The sequence below is a fragment of the Salvelinus alpinus genome, chromosome 30 (genome assembly GCF_045679555.1).
Source record: "Salvelinus alpinus chromosome 30, SLU_Salpinus.1, whole genome shotgun sequence".
In the NCBI taxonomy this organism is placed as follows: Eukaryota; Metazoa; Chordata; class Actinopteri; order Salmoniformes; family Salmonidae; genus Salvelinus; species Salvelinus alpinus.
In genome coordinates this window covers 27,022,515-27,042,054 of record NC_092115.1, presented here as the reverse complement: position 1 = coordinate 27,042,054, position 19,540 = coordinate 27,022,515, and the positions used below count along the sequence as shown (strand labels likewise).

Below are 19,540 nucleotides of genomic sequence, written 5' to 3'. Positions count from 1 at the left end.
AGCAACCTTTCAACTAAATGCTTACCTTTACCACTGACGGGTGCAGATGGGGGAAAAGTTCATCCAACCTCTTTGTTTGGGCCTCCTGCCCATTGTGCTAAAGGTCATCATTCAGCTCTTCATCTGACATACCAGCACAGTTTTGGGGAGCAAGACCTACTATCAGTATATCACTATCAGTCATTACTGAAGACCAAGTAGATAATCATTTACCATCAGAATTGTATCACTATCAGCCATTTTTACACACTATATACAGTACATGCTGAAATGCAATTCAATATCTATTCTATGGGGGCTCTGTAGAAAGCTTCACATTGATAGATATAAATATATCAAAAGTGCCTAATTCAACTAATACTTGAGTAATAATACTATTCTCTTTCAGAATAAAGAACCAACTCTATTACATCTATCACAATGTTTCATTTCTATTGAGACTTCTCAATGCACACATACTCCCCATTCATAAGAGAAGGTGATTTGTGGATAATATGCTGTTACTGGTCAGAAAACCAGGTTGAATTCCCCTGTGAAGGGACCACCTGTCACTAACTGGAGGCACAATGTGAAACCAACAGTCACTCTAGCACACCTCTAGTTTGCTGATAGTGCTTGACTACTTTGAATTACTAACCACCAAAATTAAGAGACAAAACATTTTTATGTATAGAAAAGAAGCACCATGATATCAGCACTTTGTCCATTAATGCAAAACAAGGATGTCTAAATCAACACAAGCAATGAAATCTCCTTTATCACGGGACCACAATTAAGCTAAGCTAACATAACTAATTGTTCATTTCTAATAGAATGGACTAGGGTGAAAGGGTATCCTAAAAGCCTGCAAGGAAGAATGATACCAGCACCCCCATGGTTATTATACAATAAAGTAGGGATACAGTATTGACCATTACCTGTAAGATGAATGATAAAGGGTTAATAAAAAGTTTATAAACTGTTAATTATTCATTTATAAGATGTAAACAAACTATTATAGCACATTGTTGAAATTGTGTTATTGTTATTGACTGAGGAGCTACTCACTGACGTACAACACCCTCCCGCAGCCCCCACAAGGTGGGCTCTCTGGAGATCCCCCCCTCCCCAGATAGCATATGAACAGGTAATAAGCATGGCAACAATATTTAGAATTACAGAATTTTGCACATTTTTCTCTCTGCACCATGGCAATGTGTAGAATTGCAGGAAATTATCTTTAAAAATGCTAAATTCTCTCAGCCTTATTGCAAAATGTGTAGAATAGCATGAGATTAGATATATAATTGTAAATGTTTCAAAATGTGTAGAATTGTAGGAAGTTAGCTGTCCCCCCCCCCCAAAATGGTCAGGCAGGTCACCCATGACACTGCTACAAGTTAGGTTTGTTTACCTGCACCTGCCAGCAATTGTTAATAACCCATCTGCAACCGCCCTAACAGGCTATGTGATGAAGTGAAAATCTGAGGCCTGCACCCGAGCCTAACCCACAAATAAAGATAATGCACTATAGGCTCCAGTCAAATACAGCAGAACAATTTTTTGACAAGGGGTGTAGGATTTTTTGTTGTTGCCTGATTTAGATACGTTTCTGCTTATAATATAACATTTTGGTAGGCTACTTGTTAGTCAACTTGTCTATAAATAGATAGGCCTACATGCAGCTTCTCTTATGTCATTATATGTTGCCCTAGAAGACTAAATAAACTCTTGCTCACCAGAATGTCATAAATTGATAGAATGAATGCTTCAATCTAGTTGACATCGGTAAAGTTCTCCGTCATCTTTCGTGAAGCAAAGACGTTAAGGGAACGGGGAGAAAATGCAAAAACTCAACAACAAATAAACTGGAAAGATTTTCTTTGCAAAATTTCAAAATGACATCCGTTTGACCGGTTGTAAGAAAATAGAATGCTGTGGAAAATGACCCAACATGTTTCTGATAAGATTTCAGTTCACCTTGGATGAATATTTTATGTGTTTGAAATACTATCAGCTTTTATGATGCTGATAAAGATAGCACCTCTACAGATAATATCTAACTGTGCATTCCCATACTCTCAAGATGCTGAAAGAAAAAAATCATATTTCTCCACTCCTGTTCCCAAGTCAAAATTGTGTCTACATTTGCTGTATCATTTTACTGGAAGAAATTTTTAATTCTGCAGGAGTTATTTAAGGCTATGTGAGTGGTGTTAGACCTAACAGTCAGTGTCCAGATTTCAGTTTCCATTTAACCCATCTGGACAGTAGGCTACAGTTCCCTTGACATGCCATAGGCCTATTTGAAGTCAACATCATATGACTGTCAACATTGTTTACCACTTCATCAAGTCGTACCTAAACATTACTTTTCTGGTCCAACCATCTCTTTATTTTCAAATCTCCTTCTCTTTTTTTTCAAATCTCCTTTCGCAGATTTTCTCTTATTGAATTAAACTCAGAGACAGTCCTTTTTGCCTCCTTGGATTCACGTTGACTTTTTCTGCCCGGTCAGTTATAACCGCGGAGACTGCGGGTTATGAGTTAACCCGTGCATCACTAGCTAATGACTCACACACTCACAAGCATCAATTTAAAGTTAGCTCAAAAGCATGTGATTGTTTGTCGATCTGGAACACACCTCAGAGCAACTAGACGCCGGTGTTCTCAGCATGTTCATTCAAGAGGCAGCGTTCAGTCATTGGCTATAATGTGCTGAGTTTACACAATACCATTGGCTCACTCAGATGTCATTGTTGTTTCCTAGCTGAACGTGGCAACTCCTGGAACAAGCAAGTAACGTTAAGTATACACTGTCAGTAGACTAAGGTAGATGATCATGTTTCATTCAAAACAGATGAAGAGCAAAAAAAGAACTTAACTTTAGCCGTTTGTTTTATGTTCAATCAGAATCCACAACGTTGTCCCAGGGGTCTGAAGTCCGACTTCACCGCTATAGCCTACCGTGCTGAAAAGTTGTTCCTAATTCTCACTCACCTGACCTATGAAACAGGTAAGTTCACGTCTAGCCAAGGGTCTATTGCAAGCTAGTCGCCTATTATGCTACTTGACTGATGGAATTGTTAGTTCATGTCAGGATAGCATTTGGTCTGTCTTCATAATGTTTTTACCCTACGTAGGCTACATGAAAAAAGGCTGCCCGACAACTTTATTTTCTCTCTATGCTGCATTCAACGCAGTCTTCGTATTTTGAAGCTTTCAAAACGCCGACTGGACGCCTGTGATATGTTGATCAGTATGTATGGGCCACACCGCTTGCGTTGCAAAATAAATGTACACATACATGTTATTCAATCATTGCACCCACATTGCTCGCTCGCGGGCGTGCGTCCGCCATCGCGCGCATGTTTATTTTGTCCAACACCAGACTCGATCAGGACACGCAGGTTGAAATATCAAAACGAACTCTGAACCAACTATATTAATTTGGGGACAGGTCGAAAAGCATTAATCATATATTGCAATTTAGCTACCTTGCTGTTGCTAGCTAATTTGTCCTGGGATATAAACATTGGGTTGTTATTTTTCCTGAAATGCACAAGGTCCTCTACTCCAACAATATATATTTCTGTCTAAACCCTGTCTAAACCGGGGAGGTTCTACTAAGCTAAATTGAATTGTTTTAAGAAGGTCATACCAAGGATCATTTTGCTATTTGAATTTGAATTGTAAGACCTTTGAAGTATCAAAAATATATATAAAACATATATTTGATGAAAAATGTTATTTGGCCTTACAGCTATACAAACATTTTTTTGTCACTGAACAGTCTTCATATATACTTCCATAACTTTTTTTGACTGGTAACGGGGGACCTTCAGGTGAGTCTTGTGAGGCCTGTGGGCATCCTAGAGCAAAACGACCAATGTACGAGTTCATGAGTCTGACCTTTACACAGATGGATCATGTTAGTGTGTAGCCCAAACTGTTCAGGCCACTACAGACAGAAGTTGGCAGATCAGCTGTACTGCAAAAATGGAGAAGACTGTCTTGTTCGTGAGGGTCTCATCTTTCCATAGAGGGGTCATAATCAATGTTCTCTCTAAGCTGCGCAAAGGCGTGCAGTAGCTTCAATACTGCCGCACAGCTCCCCTGGGACTGCCGTGCAGAAGACAAATTAGCCCGCAGAGAGAAGCACGAGATCGAACTTCACACAACTTTCTAGAACAGTGATCGACTGGTCGATATCCAAGGCCTTCGTAGTCGATTGACAAACATTTCTGTAAAAAACAAAACTAGAAAGCCTTGTGTTCCTATTTTTATTTTTCATCTCGGGCTGTTGGTTATTAAGCTGGGTAGGTAACTGTTGCCATTTTGAACCATTTCATGTGTCTGAAGGTACAAACCTTGCCTTCCAAGTGGGCCCAGAGAGCAAATCAAGTGCACTATAGGCCTTCCGCTGGCCAATCGAATGGGCTCAGATTACCGTGTCTGCAGTAACGTAGCAGGCATAAAAGAAAGCTACAGCAAAGTTGATACTGTGAGATTTCAAAACGTTTAAAACCATGACTAGAGAGAGAGCCAACGAATACAGCAAAGAGCTGCTATTTTTATGAGTGAGTTCATGTTTAAGTTCTTACTCAGAAATGTCAATAGTTTGTATTCAACACTTTTATAAGCCATAATGTGCGTTCTTCCTATTTCCACTCCAAAAAAGGTTGGTGACCACTGTTCTGGAGTTTTCCCTGTTAACACTCAATGTCTCTGTGGCAATTGTGATCTAATCAACACAATATTAGCCACTTTCAATGCAACATACTGAAACAAAACAAACTATTCAAGAGATTTTGTTGTAGACAGAACGCATAGGAGTAGGATTCTATTGCATTGACACGCACGACTCAGTCCGTACTCTACAGACTTGTGCTGCATAAACAATCAGAGCTGCAGGAGGCCTATATGCAAATAGACCATTGCCATATATGGATCTGTGCCATTTACTTTGAACTGGACTGTGTTTACAGCATGAGCGGGGGATTTTGATCTGCAGGCTTACAAAAGATCTAGGCTAACAACCCCATAACAACACTGGTAGAGCACAATTATGTTTTCTCTCATTCAAACGGTGTTCAGCTTCAGCATCCACTCAAAACACATCACCGAAGACATAACTATAGAATTTTGCACTGGAATGAGGGACTTGGTGTGACTAGTTTAAGGGTCTATTTACACTCCACTAGTCTATCCACAAACTCTACAAACATTCATCATTGACCACACTCTTAACTTTTTGCTAGACCAAGGTGCAAAACGTCCACATTGTGGCAGTATTCATTCGCATGAAGAAAATAAGGAACTACAGGGAGCGGAGATCAGGGTGCCTTGTGAGAATTTGTCGGCGAGTGGGTAACTGATGAAGGAATTTGTTTCCTATATGTTCATTAACCAATTTAATTATGATAAAGTAAACACTGTCCGTTTCTAAGAATTTGTAAGATCCTTATTTGCATAAAATGGACAAGGACCAGCCACCAAATTAATTAATCAATAGCATTTATTCTCGAGAGAGCTCTGACCAAAAAACCATGTACATTAGGTTATATATTACGCACAGTGTCATAGCTTTCTAAATGTCCCTCTTATCCAATCAAGGACAAAGCTGATCAAAAGTCCATTCCAACACACTTACGCACATACCTTACACACAATATCTGGAATATCTCCTGAAATCTCTCCACAGTTTATTACCACTTAACTGACAGTTCCAGTCCCCCCCAGATACGGAAAAACCTAGAGGGGCTTGAGCTGTCTTCCCTTATCTCCACAGAGTTATAGCTTAGTCGGTTCAAACATAACTAAGTGGATCATTAACCTTTCTTTAGGCACACACACAGACATTCCTTTCCCCCCCTACATGCTACATAACCTCTAATCCTAATGATTAAGTTTCTGGGTAGATAAATTATTAAATAAATCTTAAACCTTGATAAAATATCTTAACAGTAACCCGCCTCTACCATCCATTCTATTGGCCAACGTGCAATCACTGGAGAATAAACTGGAGAAGCTCCGTTCAAGACTAGCCTACTAACGGGACAAACTGTAATATCTTATGTTTCACCGAGTCGTGTCTGAACGACGACACAGATAATATACAGTTGGCTGGGTTTTCCGTGCATCGGCAAGACATAACAGCTACGTCTGGTAAGACAAGGGGTGGGGGGGTGTCTATTTGTCAATAACAGCTGGTGCGCAATGTCTAATATTAAGGTAGTCTCGAGGTATTGCTCGCCTGAGGTAGTGTGGTCTACAGCTTATCACGAGGTACTCTATCTACCAAGAGAGTGTTCATCTATATTTTTTGTAGCCATATATTTACCACCACAAGACTGCACTAAGACCGCACTCAACGAGCTGATTTAAGGCCATAAGCAAACAAGAAAATGCTCATCCAGAAGTGGTGCTCCTAGTGGCCAGGGACTTTAATGCAGGCAAACTTATATCCGTTTTACCTCATTTCTACCAGCATGTCACATGTGCAACCATGGGGGGGAAAACTAAATCAACTTTACTCCAGACACAGAGATGTGTACAAAGCTCTACCTCACTCTCCATTTAAATAATCTGACCATAATTCTAACTTCCTGCTTACAAGCAAAAACTAAAGCAGGAAGTACCAGTGACTCGCTCAATACGGAAGTGGTCAGATGATGCGGATGCTACGCTACAGGACTGTTTTGCTAGCACAGACTGGAATATGTTCCGGGATTCATCCAATGGCATTGAGGAGTATACCACCTCAGTCACCGGCTTCATCAATAAGTGCATCAACGACCTACATATCCCCACAGTAACTGTACGTGTATATCCCAACCAGAAGCCATGGATTACAGGCAACATCCGCACCAAGCTAAAGGCGAGAGCTGCCGCTTTCAACGAGTGGGACCCTAATCCGGACGCTTATAAGAAATCCCGCTATGCCTTCAGACGAACCGTCAAACAGGCAAAGTGTCAATACAGAACTAAGATTGACTCCTACTACACCAGCTCTGACACTCATGTGGCAGTGCTTGGAAACTATTACAGACTACAAAGGGAAACCCAGCCGTGAGCTGCCCAGTGACGTGAGCCTACCAGACGGGCTAAATGTCTTTTATGCTTGCTTCGAGGAAATTAACACTGAAGCATGCATGAAAGCGCCAGCTGTTCTGGTCGACTGTGATCACGCTCTCTGTAGCCGACGTGAGTAAGACCTTTTAAACAGGTCAACATTCACAAGGCCGAAGAGCCAGACTGATTACCAGGACGTGTACTCAGAGCATGCACAGACCAACTCACAAGTGTCTTCACTGACATTTTCAATCTCTCCCTGACCTGAGTCTGTAATACCTACATGTTTCAAGCAGATCACCATAGTCCCTGTGCCCAAGAAAGCAAAGGTAACCTGCCTAAATGACTACCGCCCCATAGCACTCACATCGGTAGTCATGAAGTGTTTTGAAAAGCTGGTCATGGCTCACATCAACATCACGGAGACCCTAGACCCACTCAAATTTACATACTGCCACAACAGATCCACATTTGACACAATCTCAATTGCACTCCTCACTGCCCTTGCCCACCTGGACAAAAGGAACACCTATGTGAGAATGCTGTTCATTGACTACAGCTCAGCGTTCAACACCACAGTGCCCACAAAGCTCATCACTAAGCTAAGGACCCTGGGACTAAACACCTCCCTCTGCAACTGGATCCTGTTCTTCCTGATGGGTCGCACCCAGGTGGTATGGGTAGGCAACAACACATCTGCCACGCTGATCCTCAACACAGGGCCCCTAAGGGGTGAGTGCTTAGTCCCCTACTGTACTCCTTGTTTACCCAACACTGGATGGCCAAACACGACTCCAACACCATCATTAAGTTTGCTGATGACACAGCGGTGGTAGGCCTTATCACCGACAACGATGAGACAGCCTATAGGGAGGAGGTGCAGGACAACCACCTCTCCCTCAACGTGAGCAAGACAAAGGAGATGATCGTGGACTATATGAAAAGGAGGACCGAGCACGTCCCCATTCCCCATCTATGGGGCTGTAGTGGAGCAGGTTGAGAGCTTCAAGTTCCTTGGTGTCCACATCACCAACAAACTATCATGGTCCAAACACACCAAGAAATTTGAAGAGGGCACGATAACGCCTTTTCCCGTTCAGGAGACTGAAAAGATTTGGCATGTATCCCGAGATCCTCAAATTTCTACAGCTGCACCAGCGAGAGCATCCTGACCGGTTGCATCACTGCCTGGTATGACAACTGCTCTGCATCCGACTGTAAGGCGCTACAGAGGGTAGTGTGTACAGCCCAGTACATCACTGGGGCCAAGCTTCCTGCCATCCAGGACCTATACTAGGTGGTGTCAGAGGAAGGCCCTAAAAATTGCCAAAGACTCCAGTCACACGTCATAGACTGTTCTTTCTGCTACTGCACAGCAAGTGGTACCGGAGCACCAAGTCTAGGTCCAAAAGGTCCAAAACAGCTTCTACAATGAATCAAATGGCCATCCTGACTATTTGCACATGCTTTGTTTTACACTGTTGGTACTCGCTGTTTATTATCTATGCATAGTCACTTTATCCCTACCTACATGTACAAATTACCTCGACTAACCTGTATCCCCGCACGTTGATCCTCAACCCTGGCACCCCACAAGGGTGAATACTCCGCCCCCTTCTGTACTCCCTGTTCACCCATGCCTGTGTGGTCAAGCACGCCTCTAACTCAATCATCAAGTTCGCAGACGACACAACATTAGTAGGCTTGATTACCACCAACAACAACGACGAGGCTCTGGGAGTGTGGTGCCAGGAAAATAACTTATCACTCAACGTCAACTAAACAAAGGAGATGATCGTGGACTAAAGCAAACAGCAGAGGGAGCATCCATCCATCCACATTGACAGGACATCAGTGGAGAAGGTGGAAAATTTTAAGTTGTTCGGCGTACACATCACTGACAAACTGAAATGGTCCACCCACACAGACAATGTGGTGATGAAGGCACAACAGCGCCTCTCAACCTCGGGAGGCTGAATACATTTGTCTTGTCACTTAAAACCCTCACAAACTTTTACAGATGCACAATTGAGAGCATCTTGTCGAGCTGTATCACCGCCTGGTACGGCAACTGCACGGCCCACAACCATAGGGCTCTCCAGAGGGTGGTGCGGTCTCCCCAACGCATTACCGGAGGCACACTACCTGCTCTCCAGGACACCTACAGCACCCGATGTCACAGGAAGGCCAAAAAGATCATCAAGGACAACAACCACCCAAGCCACGGCCTGTTCATCATCATTCAGAAGGCGAGGTCAGTACAGGTGCATCAAAGCTGGAACCGAGAGACTGAAAAACAGCTTCTATCTCAAGGTCATCAGACTGTTAAATAACCATCACTAACTAGCACAGAGAGACTGCTGCCTATATACACAGATTTTAAATCATTGCCCACTTTAATAAATGGAACACTAGTCACTTTAATAATGTCACTTAATGATGTTTGCATATCTTGCATTACTCATCTCATATGTATATACTGTATTCTATACTATTCTACTGTATCTTAGTCTAAGCCGCTCTGACATTGCTCGTCCATATATTTATATATTCTTAATTCCATTCCTTACTTAGATTTGTGTGTATTGGGTATATGTTGTAGAATTGTTGGATATTACTTGTTAGATATTGCTGCACTGTTGGAACTAGAAGCACCACCATTTCGCTACACCTGCAATGTGTGTAACCTTTATTTAACTAGGCAAGTCAGTTAAGAACAAATTCTTCTTTACAATGATGGCCTACCCCGGCCAAACCCGGATGACGCTGGGCCAATTGTGCGCTGCCCTATGGGACACCCAATCACGGCATTGACTCTGTACCGGTACCCCCTGTATATAGCCTTGTTATTGTTATTTTATTGTGTTACTTTTTATTTATTAAAAAAAAAAGTTTTACTTTAGTTTATTTTGTAAATATTTTCTTAACTGCATTGTTGGTTAAGGGCTTGTAAGTAAGCATTTCACGTTAAGGTCTACCTACCCCGTTGTATTCGGCGCATGTGACAAATAACCATTTTATTTGATATTCAGTATTTGTTTACATCCATGGCCACTCTCTTCCGGTGCCGCTATTTTTCAATAGCCGGCTTTTCACTACCAGCTTGAAGTTGTAGACTAAGTTCTGTTTGAATATGTTGTCTAAAGATGACACAACTTGGCCAACCCCTGACACACTTGTGGAGAGGCAGTCAGTTTTGTGGCCCATGTAAAACCTACTTATACTCGGCCTCTGTACAATTATACACCTTCACAGATGGAGTAACACATTGAAGCGCGACACATTCTATTTTTTAATGTCTAGACAGTTTGTGAAAATCCTTTCTTTTTTTTACATTTTCTTTTTTAAGAAAGGCAACGTTTACAGTTATTTGCCTCCCAACCTGATTTCAGAATATGACTTGCTATTTAGACTGTGGGAGGCGCTGAATGGAAAATACCTCTATTGTGTTCGTATAATGAATTGGCTTTGCTTGCTTGCTTTATACATATCTCTTTCCCTCAGGCAACAAATATGGCATCATGGATTATAAAAATTGCCTTGATGGCAATGAGTATCTTAATCGAAACTACCGAAGGGAAAAAAGACAAGGTGCTGTATTGTTCAGGTAAATTGGGATGTTTATTTGTCTACTTTGTCCTTTTCTACCTATTAGATATGGGGTTTTCAGGATGTACATGTAATGCAATACTTATTGATAGTAAATGCAGACTATAGATTTGCATAGTGAACAAGTATTGTCATAAAATATAAACTTTTGTGAAAGTTGAGTCAAGCTAAAAGTAAAGTCTTGTAAGCTCGTTTCATATCATTTGACCTGCCAGGGCAGCAATTTCCTATTCTACAATTCTGGACAAATCATTTTATTTGTCCAAATATTTTGAAGTGTTTTTTTTGGTGCAGTTTGTAAATATTTCTGTTGAATTTCAAAAGTGTACGAATGACAGAGAAGTTACAATGTTCTTTATCTAAAAATAAAAAAGGAGCACTATGGAAAACTTGAATCATAATTCAACTTTTTCAGTTAATACATAGTTTTAGTAATTTTATTTTACAAAGCCAAATTAAACTTGGTGAAAGGCATGACATCACATGGCCATTTTCTTTCTTTTAACAATACAGCGACACCAACACTACAGTCTTACCAAACCTTGGAGTCATCCTTGCATGACTATGTAACACTTGTCAAGCTACCAATACAAACTCTCAGCACGGTACGCCATTAGTGTAGGCTACTGTGCGTCATAGTATCAATGACATTTTAAGAACTGTTAGAAGCCCTCCAGGCATACAGTCTGACATCTGGCATGAAAATCCTGTACAATTCTTAGTGAAGCATTAACCCCAATTGTAGATCTGATTAAAAAAATATATATAATAATAATAATTAAAACAAGCCTCTATTTTGAATTAAAGAGTGACTGGATGCTATCTAACTTACCATTCTCAGGGTTAAAAGGTTAATTTACTTTGGTGTTGATATAATTTATATACATTTTATTTGGACCTTGTCAAAAGAAGAGGCTTTAACACTTTTACAGCAGTTTTCATACATGCTCATTGAATTGAGCTTTGCTTGATCGTAACACTTAATAATTGAAATGGTCTTGGAAAAAAATGTAATGGATAGCTGAATAGAGAGTGTGGAATGTGGACACAAGGAGATATCAGTATACAAAATAGTATTGCATGGCTCGAGTCATGTTTTTGCATTTCCTTTGATGCTTATGTAAGTATTAAGACTTTTGTTAAATGAAAAAGTAACAAAAGTAGCATTTTAGTAACATTTTATTAAAATGTTATCATATTTTGAGCTATATACTGTATGTTTTCTTATCAACAGTTCTATAAATATAATCGCTTATTTACTTGTGTTTCTAGTAGTATCTCAATGTTGCTGTCATTCTGTTAATCATCAGTCTGTCAAGCTCATTTCATTTGAACAGTTTTACTTTTCTTTACCTGTGGGCATACTATGGATCTACAGTTTAAGTTGGAAGTTTACATACACCTTAGCCAAATACATTTAAACTCAGTTTTTCACAATTTCTGACATTTAATCCTAGTAAAAATTCCCTGTTTTAGGTCAGTTAGGATCACCCCTTTATTTTAAGAATGTGACATGTCAGAATAATAGAGAGAATGATTTATTTCAGGTTTATTTCTTTCATCACATTCCCAGTGGGTCAGAAGTTTACATACACATTAGTATTTGATAGCATTGCCTTTTTAAATTGTTTAACTTGAGTCAAACGTTTTGGGTAGCCTTCCACAAGCTTCCCACAATAAGTTGGGTGATTGTTGGCCCATTCCTCCTGACAGAGCTGGTGTAACTGAGTCAGGTTTGTAGGCCTCCTTGCTCGCTCTCCTTGTCCTTAGCCATTTTGCCACAACTTTGAAAAGTATGCTTAGGGTCAATGTCCATTTGGAAGACCCATTTGCGACCAAGCTTTAATTTCCTGACTGATGTCTTGATGTTGCTTCAATATATCCACATACTTTTTCTTACTCATGATCTCATCTATTTTGTGAAGTGCACCAGTCCCTGCAGCAAAGCACCCCCAAAACATAATGCTGCCACCCCCGTGCTTCACGGTTGGGATGGTGTTCTTCGGCTTGCAAGCATCCCCCTTTTTCCTCCAAACATAACGATGGTCATTATGGCCAAACAGTTATATTTTTGTTTCATCAGACCAGAGGACATTTCTCCAAAAAGTACGATCTGTGTCCCCATGTGCAGTTGCAAACCGTAGTCTGGCTTTTTTATGGCGGTTTTGGAGCAGTGGCTTCTTCCTTGCTGAGCGGCCTTTCAGGTTATGTTAATATAGGACTCGTTTTACTGTGGATATAGATAGGCCTTGAAATACATCCACAGGTACAACTCCAATTGACTCAAATTATGTCAATTAGCCTAGCAGAAGCTTCTAAGGCCTTGACATAATTTTCTGGAATTTTCCAAGCTGTTTAAAGGCACAGTATACTTAGTGTATGTAAACTTCTGACCCTCTGGAATTGTGATACAGTGAAATAATCTGTCTGTAAACAATTGTTGGAAAAATTACTTGTGTGATGCACAAATTAGATGTCCTAACCGACTTGCCAAAACCATAGTTTGTTAACAAGAAATTTGTGGAGTGGTTGAAAAACAAGTTTTAATGACTCCAACCTAACTGTATGTAAACTTCCGACTTCAACTGTGTATATCCCTAACCTATATTGTACTAACCTATATCTGTTTCTTTTAGCATGCAGGGCTATTGTTGATGAGCTCAATTATTCAATCAGTCAGATTGATCCGAAGAAGACCATCAATGTGGGAGCCTTCAGACTCAAGCCTGATGGGAGCCTGACTGATAAAAAGGTAGCTACCTTAGTAAAAGCTTGTTGCCAAAGTGCACTCCACTGAAGCCAAACATCGCATAGTACACATACGTGAACTTCCTGGAAATAAAATATTTTACGAATTTAGAGATTGGATAGATGCATCATTCATATAGAAAGCATATTTATACTTAAAATACTTGACAAAACATAGGCTAGGCCTAGTGGTTTGTAGTAGTTCTTGGTTTCCTGTAGCCTCGCAAGCCATTTGATCTCGTGAGCTTACATGAATGTTCGCTGCGCAGCGGTAATCGTCTGGTAATTACGTGGCTCGATTTCCTGGATCTAATACCTTTAGAAATGGAATTTAGTGTATTGTGAAATATCCCGACAGAAGAAAATAAGACAAGTAAGATCAGTATGTAACTTCATTTCAGTTTGTGTCATTGTAAGCATTGGTAAATGCTTTATCACAGTGTTTCACCTACATTTCCGAAATCAGAAGCTTTGCTTATTGGTTAACCCTCTGGAAATGCAAACCACTGTCTTCTCCTCTTTTCCTAACCAAGCATTGTTGTGGTGTGAAGAGGTCAGGCCTGGTGGTGTTCCAGTGTCATATCCCTAGTGTCCAGGGACTGTCATTAGCTGGTCAGCTCACCTATTGATCTCAGGGGTTAATCCCCTTTTGATGGTAATTGATAGCTAATAACATGCTGTTTATTTAGCTAGGCTGCTTCATGTTTTCCTCTTCCCCTTAGCCATTTTCAAGTTAACTTTCAAGTAAAAGGGATTATGACATATTTCCTAATATGACAACTCCAGTTCTCTCATTCATATTGGTTTGAATGTAATCAAACATTCCATAGGCATAGTATTATCAACATTTGAGTTGTCTTGGTCTACTCTTGACATCAAATTGTCTCAATCCTTCCTGTTCATTATGCTCAATCTATGGATCAACTGTGTATGTCATATTCACAGACTCATTAAGTGTTTTCTAAAAGAGGGTTCATTTGAAAGATGCTAATTACAGTTCCTATACCCATGTGAGTCTTGTCCATATTCCATGTTTGCCCTCAAGCTGTGGGGGTGTGTCTGCATTACCCCTGTTGTTGTTGTAGAGATGAGAGTGTATGAATGCAATGATATAGCGCAACTATAATTACTGAATCAAAATGAATGTTTGTAAGAGAAGAGTTAAGTAACCACTTAAGTAGTTTGGTATTACAGCGCTCTGAACAGTAAGCACACTGTCTTTTTAAAGGGGCAATCAGCAGTTGCTACGTCCATTTTTGGACTTGTAAATTAATGATATGTACCCATTTGATTCTTGAAAAATATAACATAAAAATGCCTCATGAGCTTTAGTTGAACTGTCGTAACTCATCAGAACCCCAAATAAAAGCTTGTTTTACTCCAATGTTTAGAAACAAAGTAAATCTAAACAAACACTGTTTATCCTCAACATGGTTAAAATTATAATTTTGATGTCATGGACGGTCAGACCTTGCATCCATAGCTCTGTGTATGAATTTGAGTGATTACATTTCTCCAGCCCCATCCCTCAGTTTTTTACTTAAACAGTGGTGGGGAAACGCTTTGTTGTTGTTTCAACTGATGATTGGCCCTTTAAGTGAAACGGCCTACAGACAGTGATGGCTGATCAACTTCTGTACTAACTGCCCTATGGAAGTGTAGGCCTACCTGTTGCGCTAATCAATGGCTTGTTTTGACTTCTGAGCATAAATCAAAGAAACCCTCCCCCACCCCACCGGCTTTTGACCCTGTCTGAATCAAGGAGGGAGGGGTGTCCAAGCTTCGATTCCATCATACGAGATTAGCTGGTCTTAAGTCTCCTTTGCTCTCCAGCAACCAGTGGGGCTCCCTGAAGGCAAGGTTCACACCACAATGTTAAACCTACAACAATGAATCATTAAGCCAAAGACATTGAACTTAATTGAATAAGTTGATGGAAGTTGTTAATGTCTTACCTTTTTCTGTACATATATATATTTATTTTTTTCATCCATTTATTCATTCTCAATGAATGGCTTTTAATGATTCTGGTTGGACCATAGAGAAAAATTGCTGTCACTCTTCATTTAAATTCAATTTCTGGATTGTCATGATAAAAGTTCATACTGTGGCAATCACTTTTCTGAAGACTATAACAACATTACACATTGTTGTAAATGGTGGCATTAATAGGTTCTAGTTTTTATTAATTTGTGTTTTTCATTGGTCCATATTATTCTCACAAGAAATTGAAAGCCCCTTTCCTCAGTGTTACAATAATGGCTGGTTTTCCAATGGGAATTCAATGGAGGATAGCATCCCTGAGAAGCCTTTTCTCTGCCAGGCTTGCCTAGTCCCCTCCTCATTCTTCAGGAAATGTGTGATTGACTGGTCCCTTTCAAACCCCTCATACTGGTAAGGAAGGAATTTAATTCCACAACATTTTCAGGATTGCTTGATAAGGTTCTGCTTTAGGTTGGACTTTTTAATACTGGACGTTTTATTTATTTTTATTTATTTATATATTTTTTACATTTAAGGTAGATGTTTCTTAACAATTATGTCAAGATCTCATCATACATTTTCATAAAATTCACTAATGGCGTAAAATAAAAATATAGAAACTAAGAATATCAAAATTGCATGTTAGCATCTTTAGCCCAATAATTGCTGTTATGGTTGAATGCAGTGCACACTTGATATTCCTTTTTGTTTTGCAATAACTTATTAGTTAACAGTTCAATATTATGTTGAAGTCGTCAAACCTTTGTTTTCTTTGATAGACCATCCTCAATGTTAACTATTTATCTCTCTACATTCCACTAGCTTCCTGCCCTTTACATTGAAAAAGGAGAGAAATGTGTGGCAGGGTTCAGGCAGTTCCCTGAGACCTTTTTATCTTATTTGTGAGCAGATGGCAGTGAGCCATGGAAGCCCCTTTGTGTCACTAAGAGTCAGATATAAAAAAGGAGTAGGGGGAAATGCTTCCGTAATGTAATCAGTGGGTCCGGAAGGGTCCATACTGAGGATGAAAGGGGACAATAGGGTCAGGGATATATCTACATTGCACAAAATCCAGTTCATCTGCAATATGCCCCCCCCCCCCTACCCCTCACCCAGCATCTTTTGACCGGGATTGACAAGGAAAACTTCCTGCTTTGATCATTCGAGGGTGGAGAAGATGAACCACCAAAAGAGACCAAAGGATGAGACTGAACTGTTTACCCTGCACTTGGCTGCTGTTTAGGCCTCCCCCTGCTCCTTAACTCAGCCCCCCTCCCCGGCCCTTTCACTGCACCCAGTCACCCTTTCCCCTCTCTCCTTCTGGGGAGGCCACGGGGGCGGGAGCATAGTGCACCTTGACCTGTCTAGACACTATTGCATGTTTTGTCCTGTTTCCAAGGGGAAGGGGTATACTTCTACAGGTTAAATGTCATAGTTCCAGCACAGGGGAAGTAGGGGTTGTTTGTGTGATGGGAATAGTAGTTAGGGGTCACCGACATGACCCAGACGGATCCTAAGCAACGTCATAGAACTGGACTCAATTAAGTTAAATTTAGATTAAACCTGATACATTTTTTAAATACTTTTGTGTCTTTTTATCCACCAGGTCCCTCTTGCTAGATCTGAGACCAACTTGAGTGAGCTTCTGGATGGAGTTTGTGGTAGCATGAGTGACTATGCTCTTCATGTGGACCCAGACACCAAGATAAAGCAATACAAAAGATTTGCTCCAAGAAGTTCTGATGCCGGGGATTTTCCTGATTTTAACAATTTCAAGTTTGATGGCCCAGAGGGATCCAATGACCTAAAATTTGCGGTTAGTTTGGCAATAATTTATTAATTTACTCACATATTAATGTATTTATTTTTATTTTCAGTCATGCTATAGGTCATGCTTTCATACATGCTTTCATACAACATTCAGATTAGTATGTGATGTAGCTCATTTATTTCCTATGTTCTGCATGTCCACATACTTTTTCAAGTATTAGTCTTTCAAAAATGTATTGAAATATTGGTAGCGGTGGGTAACTGCCTCTTATGTTTGGTTAACTGAGGTAAACTTAAATTTAATTTTGAAAGCGCAGAAGTCAATGTTATGCCTTGGTCGTTGATATCACAGCTTCATTTTATCTGAAAATCCAGTCCCGTTCTTGATAATTGGGCCGGTAACTTTTTAAACTTACATTGATATTGTTTTTCCACTTTACTTTAGTTAAGGTATATTGCATGCACCGTAGTCTGTAATATAGAAAGAAAATAAATCTGGAAATATGTTTATTAAAGCTTGCGTTTTAAATTGTCATTATTATGATTATAATTTGTTTTACAGTTATTACAGTAACATTCAGTGTTGAAGTTTTTCATTCTGGAGACGTGCCAGGGGTTAACCCAAAATGCAGACGATAACATATTTTCCTTTGTTCCTTTACAATTATCTTGAACTCTTGCATGTAAATTGCACATATTTAAGATCAAGTTAGGCACCACAAGCAAGTAATCTTATGATGCGCAAAGGTGTGTGTGTGTGGAATCGCTAACTTGGAATCGTGTTGCCTATCTATGTTACATGAGTCATCCAAGATGGCTGAACAGCATGGGGAGAGGAAAAATGGCAGTCTCACTCACTGCTGTGCCCACTATTGTGTGAAACTACATGCTTGTGAACCTCTCATGTGCGGAGGACCTGGTGTGCTGTCTGTTGTGTGGTAACCTATCCCCTCTCTTCTGTTACAGTGTGAAAGCATTGTGGAGGAATTTGAAGATGATATCATCTCTCTTTTTGCCAAAGAGACAGACCATGTGGTCGACAAGTTATGCAATGAAGTATCAGGTACGGTTTCAGACATGTTGTTTCTCACTCACCAGGCCTCCTGTTTGCCCCTTTCTGCATAGATACTAACTAGAACTATGTTATTACTCACATTATTACCCAAATGTATAACACCATTGGGTTTTGATTAGCTTTTTTATATGAATTTATTTAAATGACTTACAATAATTATTTGTTAATAGAAAATAGTATCTGGGTGTTTGGGCTTTGGAGAGATTTGATTTGTAAAGAATAGAGTACAGATGCCCTGTGAATACTCAATTTGGTTATCGTAACATTTTAATATCGCAATTTTTCATGGCGCTACCCCAAACATGTTTAGATGAGTACCGTGTGTGCCTACCAGGGAATACAAACATAACCACTTTTGTTTATTATGCATCCTAAAATAGAATATGAAAATGGATACATCCAGACAATTACCATTTAAAACAGCTCTATTTGTAGTGTCATGATTTCCCCCTTACGTAACTATCGTCTTTGATCCGCCATTTTGTTTCTACCCTGTTAAGTGAGGGTTCTGAAACAGCAACGTAACATTTTTAACAGTTTGATTTTGAATCGGTATAGAGTCTCGGAGGATGATGTTGTGGACTTATATGATACTGATACTTTATTAGATGAGCAAAAGAGCAATTTTTGTTTAACAAGATTGCGGTTGTAGGCCGATAGTTTGAATGTGAAGTATGAGTTATTTGGAATTTATCATCTGAATAGAAACCACCGCTCCTATCTCGTATGTTTGTCAATATGATGTAGTTTGTTTTTCTGCGAGTGTCATTGCAGTAAATGGTGTGTCACCTACTGGATGTCTGCAAATATTGATAGTTATTTTCAGCAGGCCATCTGTCAAGATGGCGGACTAATTTTTGTCAATATTTCATTTTCAGATCACTGTAAAGGCACAAAATTCCAGAGTGACGAACTATAGTTTTACATGCGTCTCTGCTGCGGGTGATTGGACCAGTTTAGATATATATTTCAAATTAAGAAATAATGTTTGAAGGATATTGTATCAATCAAGTTACATTCTTTTAAATAAAGTTTTCTATTTTGAATGGAGATGCTGGTATAATGTTGTCAGATACACGGAATTGTATCATTAGATAGAAAGTCAGGTTTGTTTCTTTAGGTAATCCTAGTAGGCCTAACTTATAAATGATACATTTCTTAAAAATGCAGGAGGAAGAAGTGGCACTCAAAATAATAAGATGGGTGTAAAAAACGAAAAAGCTAAGTTTAAATGTGCTGTACTCAGCTGTGAGAGACTGAGGAGGCAGCCATGTCAAAAAAGATGGCGTGGCATCCTACAGA

General features: G+C 39.8%; 1 protein-coding gene across 5 annotated transcripts; it reads left to right on the top strand.

Moving 5' to 3' along the window:
• Window positions 1–2,528: 2,528 nt before the first annotated feature.
• LOC139560138 (protein canopy-1-like) lies at window positions 2,529–19,288 on the top strand. Of its 5 annotated transcripts, none has more exons than XM_071376676.1 (7): window positions 2,529–2,774; window positions 2,893–2,995; window positions 10,558–10,660; window positions 13,299–13,414; window positions 17,000–17,209; window positions 18,130–18,226; window positions 19,117–19,288. In XM_071376676.1, the coding sequence occupies exons 2-7, from the start codon at window positions 2,987–2,989 to the stop codon at window positions 19,155–19,157; spliced, it is 576 nt and encodes a 191-aa protein (XP_071232777.1). In that variant the 5' UTR covers window positions 2,529–2,774; window positions 2,893–2,986; the 3' UTR covers window positions 19,158–19,288. The 5 variants fall into 5 exon arrangements, with proteins under 5 accessions (XP_071232777.1, XP_071232774.1, XP_071232775.1 ...); XM_071376673.1 differs by having other exon boundaries at window positions 2,607–2,778; XM_071376674.1 differs by having other exon boundaries at window positions 2,607–2,783.
• Window positions 19,289–19,540: the final 252 nt, after the last annotated feature.